Here is a 17,140-nt window from a genome sequence, read left to right on the forward strand (position 1 = left end):
GGAATCGAACCCACAACCTCCAGGTCCCTGGAGCTGTGTCTGTAGTGACTGCGCCACCGTGCCACCCTTAGACAATCAATAAAGTAATTTTGATGAGGGGTGTCCAAGCCTTTGCAAATGACTGCACAGTTAATGAGCAAACATTGTTTACTGTAAAACAAACATCAACATTTTAAAACGTGAACATTTTGCCAAAGACCCCAATAAATCTTTCTCCACCAATCTCAGTGTTCAGCCAAATCACAGAAGATAAGAAATCCAGTTTTTCTGAGCATTTCCTGTACAGAAACATTTTAAAATGCACGCTGACAGTGGGCCAACTCGTCCGTCACTCAAGCAGGCATTATACACATGAAAAGAATTAATAATTCATCAGACTGATTTTTCCCCCTCGTCTGAACGCTGTGACTCATATCTCCATCTATACGATGGGTGGTGCGTTACAGTAAGAGGCTTAAGAGGAAGTGATCTTAAAAGGAAGCTTACTTCTATCAAATGACAGCCATTCTTATGCCTTAATTCCCCATGCCTTCCTTGTCCTACATAATAAGAACGGAGCTCTCATCAACGCCTTTGGTCTGAAATATACTTCCAACCTGTTCTGAAACAAAAATGTATCTCATGGAAGCAGATGCTGGGATGAATGTAGAATTAGCGGCTGTGTCCTTTAATAAATGGATGAGAGGAAGGCTGACGGTGTGGTAATTGGAAGAATCTTATCAGGAAAACAGATTCCTCTGACATACTCTGTGTTTGCCTTGGATCATTAATGAAAGTATCCTCCTGCCAAGCCTGGAATCAATCACAATGATACTTTAATCCATGTCCCTGTTGGAAAACAAGGATTTCCTGAGAGAATTAGCACTAGTCAGGCATCCAGCAAATTTAAAGGCACTCTACTGGCCACAATACAGACCAGTTCTCAGAGCAGCCTTGATTAGGTTACAAGAAACTTGTTCAGACTTCACTGACCACCACTGATTGAGTCAGGTTTCTTTCTGCGGTATGCCAAAAACCCTACATTGTTGTTTTAAATTGTAGCATCTGTATGGTCAGAATATCTAGAAAATCAGAAAAGTGCACATCCCTAAAATTGATCAAATTTCACAATAAAGGGACTAAAAGAAGCAGCCGCTTTTTTATGAGCGGAGGGAATATGGGGAGAAACACTTCACAAACAACAAGAGATTTCTGCATTAAGGTAAATGACTCCTTATTCTGTAGTAATGAGGGAACTAACCTACCGAGAAGCAGTGGGATATACACCGATCATCCATAACATGCAGCTCTAGCATCACTGCTGTGTCTGATCCACTTATATCAGCACAACACTAGAACACCACCACCACCACAGGTGGGAGACTGCAGCTCTAAGATTGGTCCACCACCCAAATCATATCGGTTCTCTGTGGTGGTCCTGATTTTTGAAGAACGCCATGAACGGTGACAGGCGAAACATGCAGAACAAAAGAGACACCGTTCAAAAGTGGACATATTTTAACCTTACTGTCCACAAATGATCTCAGTTCTGGGGTCTTAGTAAAACGTGTGACATAATTGTGTTTCAAAATACCACAAGGTTCAGAATGACTATTTTCAGCACCTGTTCTTTTAAATGAGAACAAGCCACAGCTCAGTTCAGTGCGAAAAGCCAAGTAAGAAGCAGCAGAATATCAGGATTTTAGCCATTTTTCATTCAGTTCTTTCTTCTCTGTTCTCGTTATTGCGGTGTTTAATCAGTAAACTTATTTATCCATGTTTGTTTTGCTCATGCTTATTCAACCTCATCTTTGCACTCTCACATAATTGCAGGCCCAGCACTGTGATGGAAGAGACTCAGATGAGGAGCCTAGAAATCTCGGAAATGTATTCTGTCTACATAAGATGAGACACAAAATCAGAATGTCTAGATATATCCCGTGTTTTCCGGCAGACCACAAAAGCCAACTGGGTTATTTATTTACACAGTTTGTATATTGGTAGGCTCCAGATCCAGAAATGATGGTGCCATACACTGAAAAACACATACATCGGTTAAGAGAGTCTGAGAACAAAGACACGGACTATCATTGGTTCAATAGCACCTCTTTGTGGAGCAGTTCATAATTCCTTATCATCACTATATGTAAAGTAAATGAGTGATAGAGTGAGGGAGTGAGTGAATGAGCATAATGCTTCCCTCCTAAAACGAAGACTGTATAGCAGTAATTACACCATGAGCTACGCCGTAGCACTGGCACTCTGTTTACTTTATATACTGATAAATTTGAGCACTTCAAGAGTTGTGGAACAAACTATTTCCCTCCTGAAACAATAGCATTCCCTCCATCATAATCTAATGCCTCCTCTTCTTCATACAAACACAGACGTGGTATGGATCAGAAGTTAGAGTCTGTTTCTCAGTTTGTTTCAATGAGCTACAAATAAGATACAATTCCCATAAAATGCCATCATGCTTTTGTTATTGCATACAATAACTGCAACTCCTTAGTGAGAGTGAGAGTGTATTCAAACAGACGCTGTGATACTGATCCTGGATCTGCCATCTTGACAAATGATTTTTATGATGATGGGTTTTGGAAGAGAAGTCAGGAGTGCACAGGAATCAAGTCAGTGGATTTTGTTCATCAAAGGCAGCCAGATGTACTCGTGAAAACATCAAGTGCTGCTAAGAATGGCTTTCTAAAATCAGATAGAGCGTGGCTCCATTGAGAGCGCTGCTCCTGACAGATCTGAGTCCATATTGATCTTGGAGACTTGAGCAGCTGAATACGCTTTCTGCCACTCTCGCGTCTGAGTGCTATTTTTATAACAGAAAATTTACAACACTCACACACTGCCGGGAACTGTTTCAATCTCTGGACTTTAGAAGGAAACACGTTCAAAGCTTCTCAAACTTTGAAATGGGGCTTAAACAGAAAAGTCCTGTAGACAAAACAGCACCATGAAAAAACAGAGAATATGAAAACAGCAGTAAGTGCACGATGGCTGTATAAAGCAATGATTGAAAACTCTATATGACTTCTATATTTTAGAGTCAGGAAAAAGCTTAATTACTATTATTACAGCTGTTTCTTTCAAGACACATCCTGCAAAGTCAAAGAAGCTGTATTTTCTGTTTCTCATGACAGAAATAAATCCAAGGCTGATGTTTGGGAACACCTGCAGTTCCATTCTTTGAATTGCAAATTATTTATTTGTTTTTAATCAATTTAATGTTCTCAACGAGGGCTTCACGACAGCTACGCATCCTTTCAGATCCATAGAGTTTATCCTTCAGATAATGCAATTCCATTGCTTTACATCCCAATGGTAAGGGATGTATTCTCCTCTATCCCGTGTTTGGCATTGGACACGGTGACCTAGGCTAATGTGCAGCTGCTTCTGAGTGTCGCATTTGGTTTCATGCCTTCCTGTGGAGATTATACAAGCTGATTGTGTTTACTGAATGCCTGTCAGCAATGTGTGCAGCATAAAGTAACTGAATTTACTGTTTATAAAGCGCATTTAGTGTTTATGATATAGGTTATAGTTTACAATTTGTAGTGTATGTGGTATAAAAATTAAAATACATGCCAGGCCTGTGCAGTGAGTGATTTGTCTTCAGGACAGGATTAAAGCACATTTCTTCAGAGCTTTTGTGTTGTTACAGAAGGAGATATGAGTGAGTGGATCACCACTCTCTGACGAAAAAGACAAATGCTATTCGGATTCTATTTTGGCATGGAATCTGTGCAAATTCCACAAGCAAATGCAGTGCTTGTGGGTTCAGCAACTGAGGAGGATAAAAATAAATATATCAATCAGCATCATGTACTGAGAGCAGAGGAGGATAAATCCACAACATGGTACAAGTTGGTGTACAGGAATGCTACTAAATTAAATGAGATTTAGCACTGTTCCAAAGTTCAGAATAATTTCATATTATATTTGTTGTTATATTATAAATCACATTTTTTGGGTATAGCACTTTTTAAAACTGGTGTTGTCACAAAGCAGCTTCAGACAAATATAAAAGTAGGTTTAAATACTACAATCTATATATAATTTGTATATATAAGTCCTTTATGACCTGACCAGAGTAGCTTTGATGACAGCTAACAATTTTTGGATGTAAAGCACCTCATAGAAATGGCTGTATTTCTGTCCATCTCTGTCACACACTCCCTTACATTTAACAATGTGCTCCACAAGGGGCGCTATTCAGTGTTTGCATCAATGAGGCTGTGTCCTTCTTGACACAAATCTTAATGTATACTTACATCAGTTGTTACGAAGAACTTATTTAGGTTTCACATAGCTATGAACCTTATGAACCTGTATCAGTTCTATTACATTACATTTCATGTGTATTAATAAGAAATGTTTAATTGTCACGCTGTAGTAGTGAGGTATTAGTTTCTGCTGTGAGTAGTTTTACAGTAAACACAAATATTACTGCAGTGAATCAATGCATTGTTGTATAAACTTGCAGTTGATGGCTGAGGCACATTGGTTAAAATGCTTTTTTTTTTTAACTTGTTTCACTAAAAGAGAGTTGTACTGGTTTCTCATTATGACCTGAAGAAAGATTTGACCTCCACAATCGTCATTGTATAATTTGCACCCTGGACACAACCAAAGACTAGATCCAAGACAAAAAAGACATACAAGAGTAACAAAACTGAGAGTAGTAAAATAAAGAAAGGAAACAAAAAGAGGGCGGCACGGTGGTGCAGGGCGGTGTGTCGCAGTCGCACAGCTCCAGGGACCTGGAGGTTGTGGGATCGATTCCCGCTCCGGGTGACTGTCTGTGAGGAGTGTGGTGTGTTCTCCCTGTGTCTGCGTGGGTTTCCTCCGGGTGCTCCAAAAACACACGTTGCAGGTGAATTGGTGTCCGTAGGGGTGAGTGTGTGAGTAAATGTGTGTCTGTGTCTGTGTTGCTCTGTGAAGGACTGGCGCCCCCTCCAGGGTGTATTCCCGCCTTGCGCCCAATAATTCCAGGTAGGACTGCGACCCTGAATTGGATAAGGGTTACAGATAATGAATGAAGGCAACAAAAAGAACAAGAGAGCGCACGAGAGAATAAAACTAAAACATGAAATGAGATTGAAGGCTAAACTGGGGAACACACAAAAAGAAAAAAGAAAAAAGGCAGGTTCCAGCAAGAAATCAGCAGCTGGGAGAAACACTTCTGCTGAGTGGACAAAACAAACTGACAACTTCTCTCTCTCTCTCTCTCTTTGTTTCTTTCTCGTTTCCCCTTGCCATTTTTCTTCATCTCTACCCTGCTCTCCTTTCTCTCTCTCCTTGCTCTCTCACTACTTTCTCTCCTTTTGTTGCAGGCCTTTTGTTTTACTTATGTCTTTTGCTGCACTCTCTCTCATGTTCTTGACCTTGCTTGTTTTCTGCAGTCACCTTTTTCTACTCACTCATTAGTATCTCTCAGTTCTATAAGAATGCTCTCTAAGAAAACGTGGGGTAAAGAAAATAAGTAAAAGAGAGAAAAATACAGCTTCTCCCGTTCTCTCCCTCTCTGCTCACTCTCTATTCCTCTAATCAAGCTTCACATCTCTCACACCAATTTGTTTGTTACATTTTCTCTCCACCTCTTTCACCTATCCCTTTTCTTCTCTTCCAACTTCTCGTTCTCCTCCTGGTTGCAGAGAAAAAACCTGGGTATGGTCCAAGGCATCCATCTTTATTGAGTGTCATTAGTGTAGGAAATCCTCCTGAAACTTATCATCTATAAACATCACTGTCAGCTGGAGTTGTGTAATATATCTGCACCTCTCTCTGGGGGGGGGGGGGGGGATGCTATTGGCTCAGTCCACTAAGAACCATTGGGATCTGTGAGCCAAAGCTCTGCACTTTCACCCCGTGTTTTCCATCGCGGAACCCAGCAGTGTAATCCATCCAGCAGCACCAGGGAAAATAATGAGCTGCTTTTTCATGGATTAGAAATAAAAGAGGGTTTTTTTTCTTTACCACAGCCAAAACTGTCCCATATATCTCCGTGAAACATTGCAATCATTGGTGAAGGGGAAGGCACACGCACCAGTGCAAGCTCAGCAGATTTGTGCAGAGATAAAACAGGCCAAGATTCCACAAAAATCTCCAAAATGAGAAAAGTTAGAGGTGCCTTCAAATTAATAACTTTTCCATAAAAGTAACAGCTGAGTCATAACTTCATATAGTTGGTCTGAGTGGGCTGCTACTGACAGTCCATTACCAAGAAGGCGCGGAAGGGAGATGTGGACGCAGTGTAATCATTGTATTTTAAAAACGCACTGTTAGATCATTTTTCAATTTTTACAGTACGTGTCATAGGTGATATTTTTACATTGTAAAGTGAGAGAGGTATATTAATAATAAGCACTGCTGTACATTCAGCACTGTGCAAAATCCTAGGCAATGATATGCAAAACATTCAAACTTTGTAAATGATTAGTTTCACTTACTGACACTTTTCTGTCACCTGCTTATCCAAAATACACAAGATCAGGGGTTTCTTACCCTTTTTCATAGTGTAACTGCCTTTTTCACATCCACTCAACTCAATTCCTGAAATACCTATGGGTCTACAGCACTGCTGACTGCTGAGCGTACATCAGTAAAACATTAAAAATCGGACCATATTACACCAATTTATTGAGGCTTCAGCTTTTAACAAAACGTGGAATCAATCATTTACAAATACAAAATACATAATTCAGTCGAAATGACTACAGCAGAAGAAAATAAGGATATTATGACATGACAGATCTTAGAAGGATCTCTTCTTATGAGCCACATGTTCAGGAGAGAATCTACAGAAGAGAAATATTTTGGCGAATAAGTAATTAAGCGGGCGGCACGGTGGCGCAGCAGGTAGGTGTCGCAGTCACACAGCTCCAGGGGCCTGGAGGTTGTGGGTTCGATTCCCGCTCCGGGTGACTGTCTGTGAGGAGTGTGGTGTGTTCTCCCTGTGTCTGCGTGGGTTTCCTCCGGGTGACTGTCTGTGAGGAGTTGGTGCGTTCTCCCTGTGTCTGCGTGGGTTTCCTCCGGGTGACTGTCTGTGAGGAGTTGGTGTGTTCTCCCTGTGTCGGCGTGGGTTTCCTCCGGGTGACTGTCTGTGAGGAGTTGGTGTGTTCTCCCTTTGTCTGCGTGGGTTTCCTCTGGGTGCTCCGGTTTCCTCCCACAGTCCAAAAACACACATTGGTAGGTGGATTCGTGACTCAAAAGTGTCTGTAGGTGTGAGTGTGTGAGTGAATGTGTGTGTGTGTGTCTGAGTTGCCCTGTGAAGGACTGGAAGTATTCCCGCCTTGCGTCCCATGATTCCAGGTAGGCTCTGGACCCACCGCGATTAAGCGGTTACAGATAATGAATGAATGAATGAATGAATGAATGAATGAAGTAATTAAGCAATTTATGTATTAACTGTTCGTAACCTGCCATAACTCACACTCACAATTCTACAATGAATCCAGTAGAGACTGTTACGATAAAAGCACCCTGTGTTAATTGAATATAGAGCACATGTAGCAGTGAGAAACATCCTGCTGCTGTAAAAGCCTGTGTAAATTGTGACTTTAGAAAGAAATGGTAATTGATTTGTTGGTAGATCTGCACAGGATAACTTATCATTTGCATTGTGGCATCAAACAACACCTCCATCCATCACTGGTCAGCGAGCATTGCTCATCTGTTAGAATCTGTATATTTTAAGCTGGAACATCTCACATAATGGATTAATGTCACTGCAAATCACTATGAATCATATTGAAGTTATGTAATATTTCTGCACAATTCTGTATGTTTCATAATGTGACAAAATAGCCTTAACATGTTTACAGCTGTTTTACCGCTCCAAAGCTGCGGACATGATTCTGTAATGTAACTAATTGAAATTCAAGAAGCTACAGCCCTAAATAACACACAGTAAGAGGCTGCAGTGCAGAGTAGCAGCATGGCATTTAAAAAATAATTTTTTCAAAAAATGAATTCCACATTCTCTTGGGGCAAGCAATGGCAACAATTTGTGCATAATGGCCTGCAGTGAAGACAGCCAATATATATGCACTGCTGTATTTGCCAGCGAGGCATTTTCGGTAATCGCTCCCAACAATAAAAAACAAGACACAGTAAAATGACAGAGTCTCAGCCTGAAATGGGTTCGCTTGGGTTCAAATGTTGGGAGTTAATTTTACACTGATGAGTTTACTGCACCCTTTTTAATTGACATGCACTTTGGCTGTCACATCCGCATTCAGTCATTAGACAATTCCTATACGGCAACGCTTAAAATAACCTGACAGCCGAGACAAGCACTGGGCAATGGAGAGCAGCACCATAATGTATTCCAGCTCATTTACTGTGGAAGTATCTGACCATCCGTGCATGCACTTCCAATTGTGTGGAATCAGGACTCATGAGGATTACTCTGCCTCAATTCAGGATTAAACTATAATGACGTATATACAAAGTGTCTATAGCTATTACAAAGATAAATAGCCCAATTTAATTATTATCTCTATACTAGAGCTACATTGTTTATGGCCGTGTGTAGTGGTGATTTTCAATGTCATGTTTTCACCATCTGGGAGCCAACTGTGCCATTATTCATCATACCTAATAAATAGCCCACCTCATAGCTCGTAGACTCTTTGAATATTTCGGGAGTCACTTTTGGCAAATGTGGCAAGCTCTGACTAATCGTAAAGAACTTGGCCCTTTCCTTGAGGCTCATTTTAGACTCCAGTATGATTTCAAAACTTATATTTTCAAATATTTTTCAAAGCTGTTCAGTTTTGGGCAGCACGGTGGTGCAGCAGGTAGGTGTCGCAGTCATACAGCTCCAGGGGCCTGGAGGTTGTGGGTTCGATTCCCGCTCCGGGTGACTGTCTGTGAGGAGTTGGTGTGTTCTCCCTGTGTCTGCGTGGGTTTCCTCCAGGTGACTGTCTGTGAGGAGTTGGTGTGTTCTCCCTGTGTCTGCGTGGGTTTCCTCTGGGTGATTGTCTGTGAGGAGTGTGGTGTGTTCTCCCTGTGTTTGCGTGGGTTTCTGTGAGGAGTTGGTGTGTTCTCCCTGTGTCTGCGTGGGTTTCCTCCAGGTGACTGTCTGTGAGGAGTGTGGTGTGTTCTCTCTGTGTCTGCCTGGGTTTCCTCCAGGTGACTGTCTGTGAGGAGTGTGGTGTGTTCTCCCTGTGTCTGCGTGGGTTTCCTCTGGGTGCTCCGGTTTCCTCCCACAGTCCAAAAACACACGTTGGTAGGTGGATTGGCGACTCAAAAGTGTCCGTAGGTGTGTGTGTGTGAGTGAATGTGTGTGTGTGTCTGTGTTGCCCTGTGAAGGACTGGCGCCCCCTCCAGGGTTTATTCCTGCCTTGCGCCCAATGATTCCAGGTAGGCTCTGGACCCACCGCGACCCTGAACTGGATAAGGGTTACAGATAATGAATGAATGAATGAAATTCAGTTGTGCATGTAATGCTTATATAATCACTTTGGAAAAGCCTATGCTAAAAATAATGTACTATATAGGCTGGAACTATACATTTAATAAAGCACACGATGCCAATTAAGACTCAAGGGCATTACTGAGGTCACAGCCTGTGTTTTATACCGAGCCTGGTATTCGGTGATCTCAAGCTCATGTGCATGTGCCCAGGAACATTTTGCTCCAGGTTTTTCCATTATACAAACTGTACACCTTTAAGTAGCTGAATGTGTTAATTATAAGTTTAGAAACATTTGGATGTTTACTGTATTTTATAATAAGTTTATTAAAAAGAGTTATAGCCAAAAATAGATGTAATAACTCATTTTGTTCTCATGTCTTATTGCAAGGTCCTGTTGGGTGGTCATTTTACGATCACAAGAGGCAGACTAGACACTAACCTGTGGTGTCATGCCATGGCAGAGGTACAGGATTGGGATGTTGTCAGAGTCTGGTCCCTGGTCCACACACAGATCTGGCCGCAAGCCATTCCTCAGCTGCATAAACATACACCCACCCACCCACAAACACACACACACACATACACACACTATGAAAGCCAGAAGATCAGGCCAAATTCTCTCAACAAAAACCACAGAGAGAGCGATTATGAATTCAGAAAGCATTCCTCTCGCCCTGTCTGCTAATGGCCAATGTGCTCTGCACAAAACCCTGGAGCTCAACTTGGCTTTGTCCTCACAATGGAGCTGTTAATTATGGTATTCCACAAAAGAATGGCAATTAGCAAACTTCGCTGCCAGCCCAGAATTGTAACAAATGGAGGAATTACAAATGTTAATAGAGCTTGCCTTGAGACAGGAATATAATATTTAATACAAATGTTTTATTATTATTCACGACTAAGAAAAGCTAATTTATCCAGCACTCCTTTCTTCTAAATGAGTCTGAGGTTTCTAATAGCCTTCTAAATAAAGCCTGAACAGCAGAACTATTCTTTGCTATGGCTTTCTTTTCTCAGTTAATTATCAGTATTAAATAATGTTTCAACTGTTAGATATTAAATAATACTGTGTTTTTCCTGGATCGTTTGTTTGTAATACTTTGATTTTACTCTTTGAGAAAATGTTAAAATAGTTCTTGAAATCTTTTTTTCGAAACATCACAAAATCATTCCTATAACGGTATTCTCAAGCGTACAAACGTTTTCCTCTAAATCTAAAATGTATCTTTAAAGTGCTGTTACTGTCTGGTTCAGGAGTTACTTGGGTGATGAGAGACAGGAAGTTGTGAACTGACCGTGCCATAGGCGATGGTGTCGGAGTACGTTCTCATCTCAGAGTAAATGGTGTGCAGATACCAGCGAAACGGCTTACACTGCAATCTCTGCCTCAGCAGCTTCCTCTCTCTGATATCTCCAATATCGATCCCTGAATCCTACGCACACACGCGGATGCACACACAGGGTTATGAACACGTGAATTACTTCCAGAGTTCAGCCTTTAAATCTCAGAGAATGCTGCATGAATCAAAGTGCAATATCTCAGCTCTGTAGTAATTTGCCAGACCTCCTGGACCTCCTTCCTTTCAGCTTTAGAGGCAATAACTCATCCAGGATGCCAGGACAACACGGTGTGCAATAGTTTTGTGTAAAAGTGAATAATGAAAATTACACATCCTCTACACAGAATAAACCTCAGAAAATTTCATTTGTAGATTACTTTTTTTACAAGATGACATTAACACGTGCAAAAAAATCAATGTTTTTAAGGTTAAATAATAAGGACCCATCATTCCTGTCCACACTTTTAATCCTCACTCTTATAATTTAGAAATCCCAGTACGTTTGTTCCATGTTCCGTGTCACTAATAATTAATGTGATTAAGCATGTAATAATAATGGGAATTAAGGGGTTAAATTGTGCAATACAATTTTGTTCCCTGTAGAGGATGTTATAACGTATTTTCACATCTCATGCAACCAGGGGCAGTCAAAACATTGCATCTAACTGTAGATATGAACAAGATAAAACTAGTAGAATAAAAGTAATTACGTCCAAAGCTTAAAATAAAAAAGACACATATATTACGATGAGAAATGAATAAAGTTTGGATGTCGTTGTTTAAGTAAAAATAAAAACACTATGAAATATTCTAGTAAGAAATAATCTAGAACAAAATCAAGCTAACCTTGATTTGAATATATTTCAACAGGAGTAATACTCAGTTGTATATTCTAGCTTGATTTACCTGTAGTGGAATGTTCCAGGCCATGTAGACATGGTTTTTAAACTCATCCATCCACACTTCAGCTACTCTCAGAGCGTTCCTGCGCACGTGCACTGGCAGCTGTTGCGTGTAGGGCTTGTGAGAGCGCTCAATGTGGGCTATTCTGGAACAGGGAAGAACCTCCACACTGCCCCCACACAGCCACACCTGGTAACACAGGCATAAAATAACTCATTCTAAAATCAGTGATGCATTCAGAAATGCACTGCTATGATTTTTGTCACTATCCAAAAAAGCTCCATGAGAAGCTAGCTGGATGTGTATGCCCATATTAATTCACATCCTGTTAAGCTGGTCATGATAATTAAATTGCTTGATCATGTCATTTTGGAGGTGTGGTTAACTCTCACAATGTTTACGTCACAACAAATGTCATGTGAATTTACGTGGGGCAGTTATAATGCTGCTTTAAATCGCAATGACTAGATAAATTAATTTATGACTTTATTTAACTCCATTACACATTAAGATTAAGACTTATTCCTCTACTTCTGAAAGTTATCCCTCTGGAGATACAACAGAAAGCAGAAAATGCATTAATTATGACATGTCAACAAACATGTTTGTTTTCTGTTTGTTAATAACACCTTAAAATTGCAAAGGTGAGTTGTTGTTCATTCATTATCCAGTTCAGGGTCGCGGTGGGTCCAGAGTGTGTTTTTGGACTGTGGGAGGAAACCGGAGCACCCGGAGGAAACCCACGCGGACACAGGGAGAACACACCACATTCCTCACAGACAGTCACCCGGAGGAAACCCACGCAGACACAGGGAGAACACACCACACTCCTCACAGACAGTCACCCGGAGGAAACCCACGCAGACACAGGGAGAACACACCGCACTCCTCACAGACAGTCACCCGGAGGAAACCCACGCAGACACAGGGAGAACACACCACACTCCTCACAGACAGTCACCCGGAGCGGGAATCAAACCCACAACCTCCAGGTCCCTGGAGCTGTGTGACTGCAACACTACCTGCTGTACCACCGTGTCGCCCCTGAGTTGTTGTTGTTGTTGTTGTTTTTTGTTTTGTTTTTTTAATTTGGCCATTTGGAAGCTACTAAGCAGAGACAGCTTGGGCAAAAGATAATCAGCTGATTCGAACCCAAGACAATCATTTTATTTACATCAAAAACATTAAAATGCTAATCCAAACTATCAACAAGATTTCAGGATTGTGATTGGCCAATCTGGATTGGAAACATTTTTACTTATTGTTTTGTCAGTGGTAACTGGAGTGTGAAGTAAAATTGTTTTCAAAGGTTTCCTTGTTTAAATTTTTTGTTACAAACTAAATACAAATATATTTCTCTGCCCTTTCTTAGGTCACACACTTTTCAAATCAAAAAGAAATTGCATTATTAAAGAGTAGATTAAATGTCAGAAATATTGACTAATTTGTCTCAACACTCCTGGACTAATAAGGGTCATTGTTAAGCAGTTGCTTAAATCCTAATTCACCAGAAGCATGCAACACCTCACTAAAGGACTGAAGTCCCCAATTTTTCTAAATGTCAGGATTCCGTTTAGAGCCAATTTATTCAAACAAAATAGCCCATTACTGGTAATTCATCACAATTTATCCAGCAGCAGAAACCAGATTAAACCGTCACAAAAACACAGTGCGGGCTACAGGCAAAGATAGGGCATCAAGCGTGAAAGAAAAGGAGTTAGGGCATGATGTAATGAGTTATAATAATGACCTTACAAAATAAACAACACAACACAATGCACTAGAGTAAGCTTATACCATTTATCCTTGGCTAAAGTTAGGGAAACACTATTTAATACATTGTAAAGTCTCTAGAGGACCTGTAAAATGGCAGCTAATAAATCTGCTCAAAGGTTTTTACTGTGCTCCTCTTTTATTTTCATAAAGGGTAATTCATTTACAAATGTACGCCCCATTTAGTCTAATCTCACTGGATCACTTTGAAATTGAGGAGACGATGGGAGCTCCTTTATAGGCTGTGTGTGTGAAGCACAGCAGTGTAGCAGTGTGTGAAAGTGTGAGATACAATAGTGTAGCTGTGTTTTAAGTGCTTTTAATACAGTAGTGTAGCAGTGTGTGAAAATTGTGAGATACAACAGTGTAGCGGCGTGTTAAGTGTTTTTAATACAGTGGTGTAGCGATGTGTGATATGTGTTTAATACAATGAGGTAGCAGTGTGTGAAGAGTGTGGTTGTTGTGTTCTCTATGGGTAAAGTCAGGCGAGAGGCCTGAGACGATGTAGGGTTGACTCGAGACAACACCGAGGGGTTTGACTTTTGGTTCCCTTCCACCTTTATTTACACACCAAACTTTACGTCACTATTTACAATATATACAAGCGCTCCATGATATGGAGCCAAAAAAAATATAACAGAGACAAAGTCATTGGAGCCTTATTATACGCATCAGGTTGTGTTCTCTCGCTATGGTCTAGCAGAGTGTTCCCCTCTTTTACCCTTGTGTGGTGTATATATATAGGTAGCCTCGCCCCCTAGAATATACCATTCCGTAAAGAGGTAAAAGTTATTGTATCTTGGATACACAGATTTCATAAGCAATAAAAATGACAATGAACTAACATCATTCCAAAGATTCATTTTACGGCCATGGCATGTTTTAAATTTATTAATAATATCAATATTTATTAGTTAATATATTTTCCTTCTTCTAGGTGCTAGGTCTCCCTTCCCTCTATGGAGAATGGATTCAACCAGGTAAGTAACTCTCAGCATCAAGAGATAGTACTCTTTTCCCTCATCTACAGGTGAGTAAGTGCAGGTAAGTATACATATAATGGTTTCTATTGGTGATGTGTCAAAGGTACTGTACATCATCACAGTGGTGTAACAGTGTGTGAACAGTGTTTAAAACAGTGGAGTAGCAGTGTGTGAACAGTGTTTAATACAGAGGAGTAGCAGTGTGTGAACAGTGTTTAATACAGAGGTGTAGCAGTGTGTGAACAGTGTTTAATACTGTGGTGTAGCAGTGTGTGAACAGTGTTTAATACAGAGGTGTAGCAGTGTGTGAACAGTGTTTAATACAGAGGCGTAGCAGTGTGTGAACAGTGTTTAATACAGAGGTGTAGCAGTGTGTGAACAGTGTTTAATACAGAGGTGTAGCAGTGTGTGAACAGTGTTTAATACTGTGGTGTAGCAGTGTGTGAACAGTGTTTAATACTGTGGTGTAACAGTGTTTAATACAGAGGCGTAGCAATGTGTAAACAGTGTTTAATACTGTGGTGTAACAGTGTGTGAACAGTGTTTAATACAGAGGCGTAGCAGTGTGTGAACAGTGTTTAATACATAGGTGTAGCAGTGTGTGAACAGTGTTTAATACTGTGGTGTAAAAGTGTGTGAACAGTGTTTAATACAGAGGTGTAGCAGTGTGTGAACAGTGTTTAATACTGTGGTGTAACAGTGTGTGAACAGTGTTTAATACAGAGGCATAGCAGTGTGTGAACAGTGTTTAATACTGTGGTGTAGCAGTGTGTGAACAGCGTTTAATACTGTGGTGTAACAGTGTGTGAACAGTGTTTAATACTGTGGTGCAACAGTGTGTGAACAATGTTTAATACAGAGGCGTAGCAGTGTGTGAACAGTGTTTAATACTGTGGTGTAAAAGTGTGTGAACAGTGTTTAATACAGAGGTGTAGCAGTGTGTGAACAGTGTTTAATACTGTGGTGTAACAGTGTGTGAACAGTGTTTAATACAGAGGCATAGCAGTGTGTGAACAGTGTTTAATACAGAGGCGTAGCAGTGTGTGAACAGTGTTTAATACTGTGGTGTAGCAGTGTGTGAACAGTGTTTAATACTGAGCTGTAGCAGTGTGTGAACAGTGTTTAATACAGAGGTGTAGCAGTGTGTGAACAGTGTTTAATACAGAGGTGTAGCAGTGTGTGAACAGTGTTTAATACTGTGGTGTAACAGTGTGTGAACAGTGTTTAATACAGAGGCATAGCAGTGTGTGAACAGTGTTTAATACAGAGGAGTAGCAGTGTGTGAACAGTGTTTAATACTGTGGCGTAGCAGTGTGTGAACAGTGTTTAATACAGAGGTGTAGCAGTGTGTGAACAGTGTTTAATACAGAGGTGTAGCAGTGTGTGAACAGTGTTTAATACAGAGGAGTAGCAGTGTGTGAACAGTGTTTAATACTGTGGTGTAGCAGTGTGTGAACAGTGTTTAATACAGAGGCGTAGCAGTGTGTGAACAGTGTTTAATACTGTGGTGTAGCAGTGTGTGAACAGTGTTTAATACTGTGGTGTAGCAGTCTGTGAACAGTGTTTAATACAGAGGCGTAGCAGTGTGTGAACAGTGTTTAATACAGAGGCGTAGCAGTGTGTGAACAGTGTTTAATACTGTGGTGTAGCAGTCTGTGAACAGTGTTTAATACAGAGGCGTAGCAGTGTGTGAACAGTGTTTAATACAGAGGTGTAGCAGTGTGTGAACAGTGTTTAATACAGAGGTGTAGCAGTGTGTGAACAGTGTTTAATACAGAGGCGTAGCAGTGTGTGAACAGTGTTTAATACAGAGGCGTAGCAGTGTGTGAACAGTGTTTAATACTGTGGTGTAGCAGTGTGTGAACAGTGTTTAATACAGTGGCGTAGCAGTGTGTGAACAGTGTTTAATACTGTGGTGTAGCAGTGTGTGAACAGTGTTTAATACAGAGGTGTAGCAGTGTGTGAACAGTGTTTAATACAGAGGTGTAGCAGTGTGTGAACAGTGTTTAATACTGTGGTGTAGCAGTCTGTGAACAGTGTTTAATACAGAGGCGTAGCAGTGTGTGAACAGTGTTTAATACTGTGGTGTAGCAGTGTGTGAACAGTGTTTAATACTGTGGTGTAGCAGTGTGTGAACAGTGTTTAATACAGAGGTGTAGCAGTGTGTGAACAGTGTTTAATACAGAGGTGTAGCAGTGTGTGAACTGTGTTTAATACAGAGGTGTAGCAGTGTGTGAACAGTGTTTAATACAGAGGTGTAGCAGTGTGTGAACAGTGTTTAATACTGTGGTGTAGCAGTGTGTGAACAGTGTTTAATACAGAGGCGTAGCAGTGTGTGAACAGTGTTTAATACAGAGGCGTAGCAGTGTGTGAACAGTGTTTAATACTGTGGTGTAGCAGTGTGTGAACAGTGTTTAATACAGAGGCGTAGCAGTGTGTGAACAGTGTTTAATACTGTGGTGTAGCAGTGTGTGAACAGTGTTTAATATTGTGGTGTAGCAGTGTGTGAACAGTGTTTAATACAGAGGAGTAGCAGTGTGTGAACAGTGTTTAATACAGAGGTGTAGCAGTGTGTGAACAGTGTTTAATACAGAGATGTAGCAGTGTGTGAACAGTGTTTAATACAGAGGTGTAGCAGTGTGTGAACAGTGTTTAATACAGAGGAGTAGCAGTGTGTGAACAGTGTTTAATACAGAGGCGTAGCAGTGTGTGAACAGTGTTTAATACAG

General features: G+C 40.7%; 1 protein-coding gene across 1 annotated transcript in view; it reads right to left on the minus strand.

The window, feature by feature from the left end:
* The window catches only part of galnt18a (UDP-N-acetyl-alpha-D-galactosamine:polypeptide N-acetylgalactosaminyltransferase 18a), a 91,006-nt gene that overhangs the window by 9,499 nt on the left and 64,367 nt on the right, over positions 1–17,140 (minus strand). Inside the window, exons 7-9 of the mRNA XM_066648631.1 lie at positions 11,659–11,844; positions 10,708–10,845; positions 9,852–9,947 (exon numbers count right to left, since the gene is read on the minus strand). Of these exons, the coding sequence (XP_066504728.1) occupies positions 9,852–9,947; positions 10,708–10,845; positions 11,659–11,844 (420 nt within the window). The remainder of the gene's footprint in view (positions 1–9,851; positions 9,948–10,707; positions 10,846–11,658; positions 11,845–17,140) is intronic.

Source organism: Hoplias malabaricus, chromosome 17 (assembly GCF_029633855.1).
Source record: "Hoplias malabaricus isolate fHopMal1 chromosome 17, fHopMal1.hap1, whole genome shotgun sequence".
Taxonomy (NCBI): domain Eukaryota; kingdom Metazoa; phylum Chordata; class Actinopteri; order Characiformes; family Erythrinidae; genus Hoplias; species Hoplias malabaricus.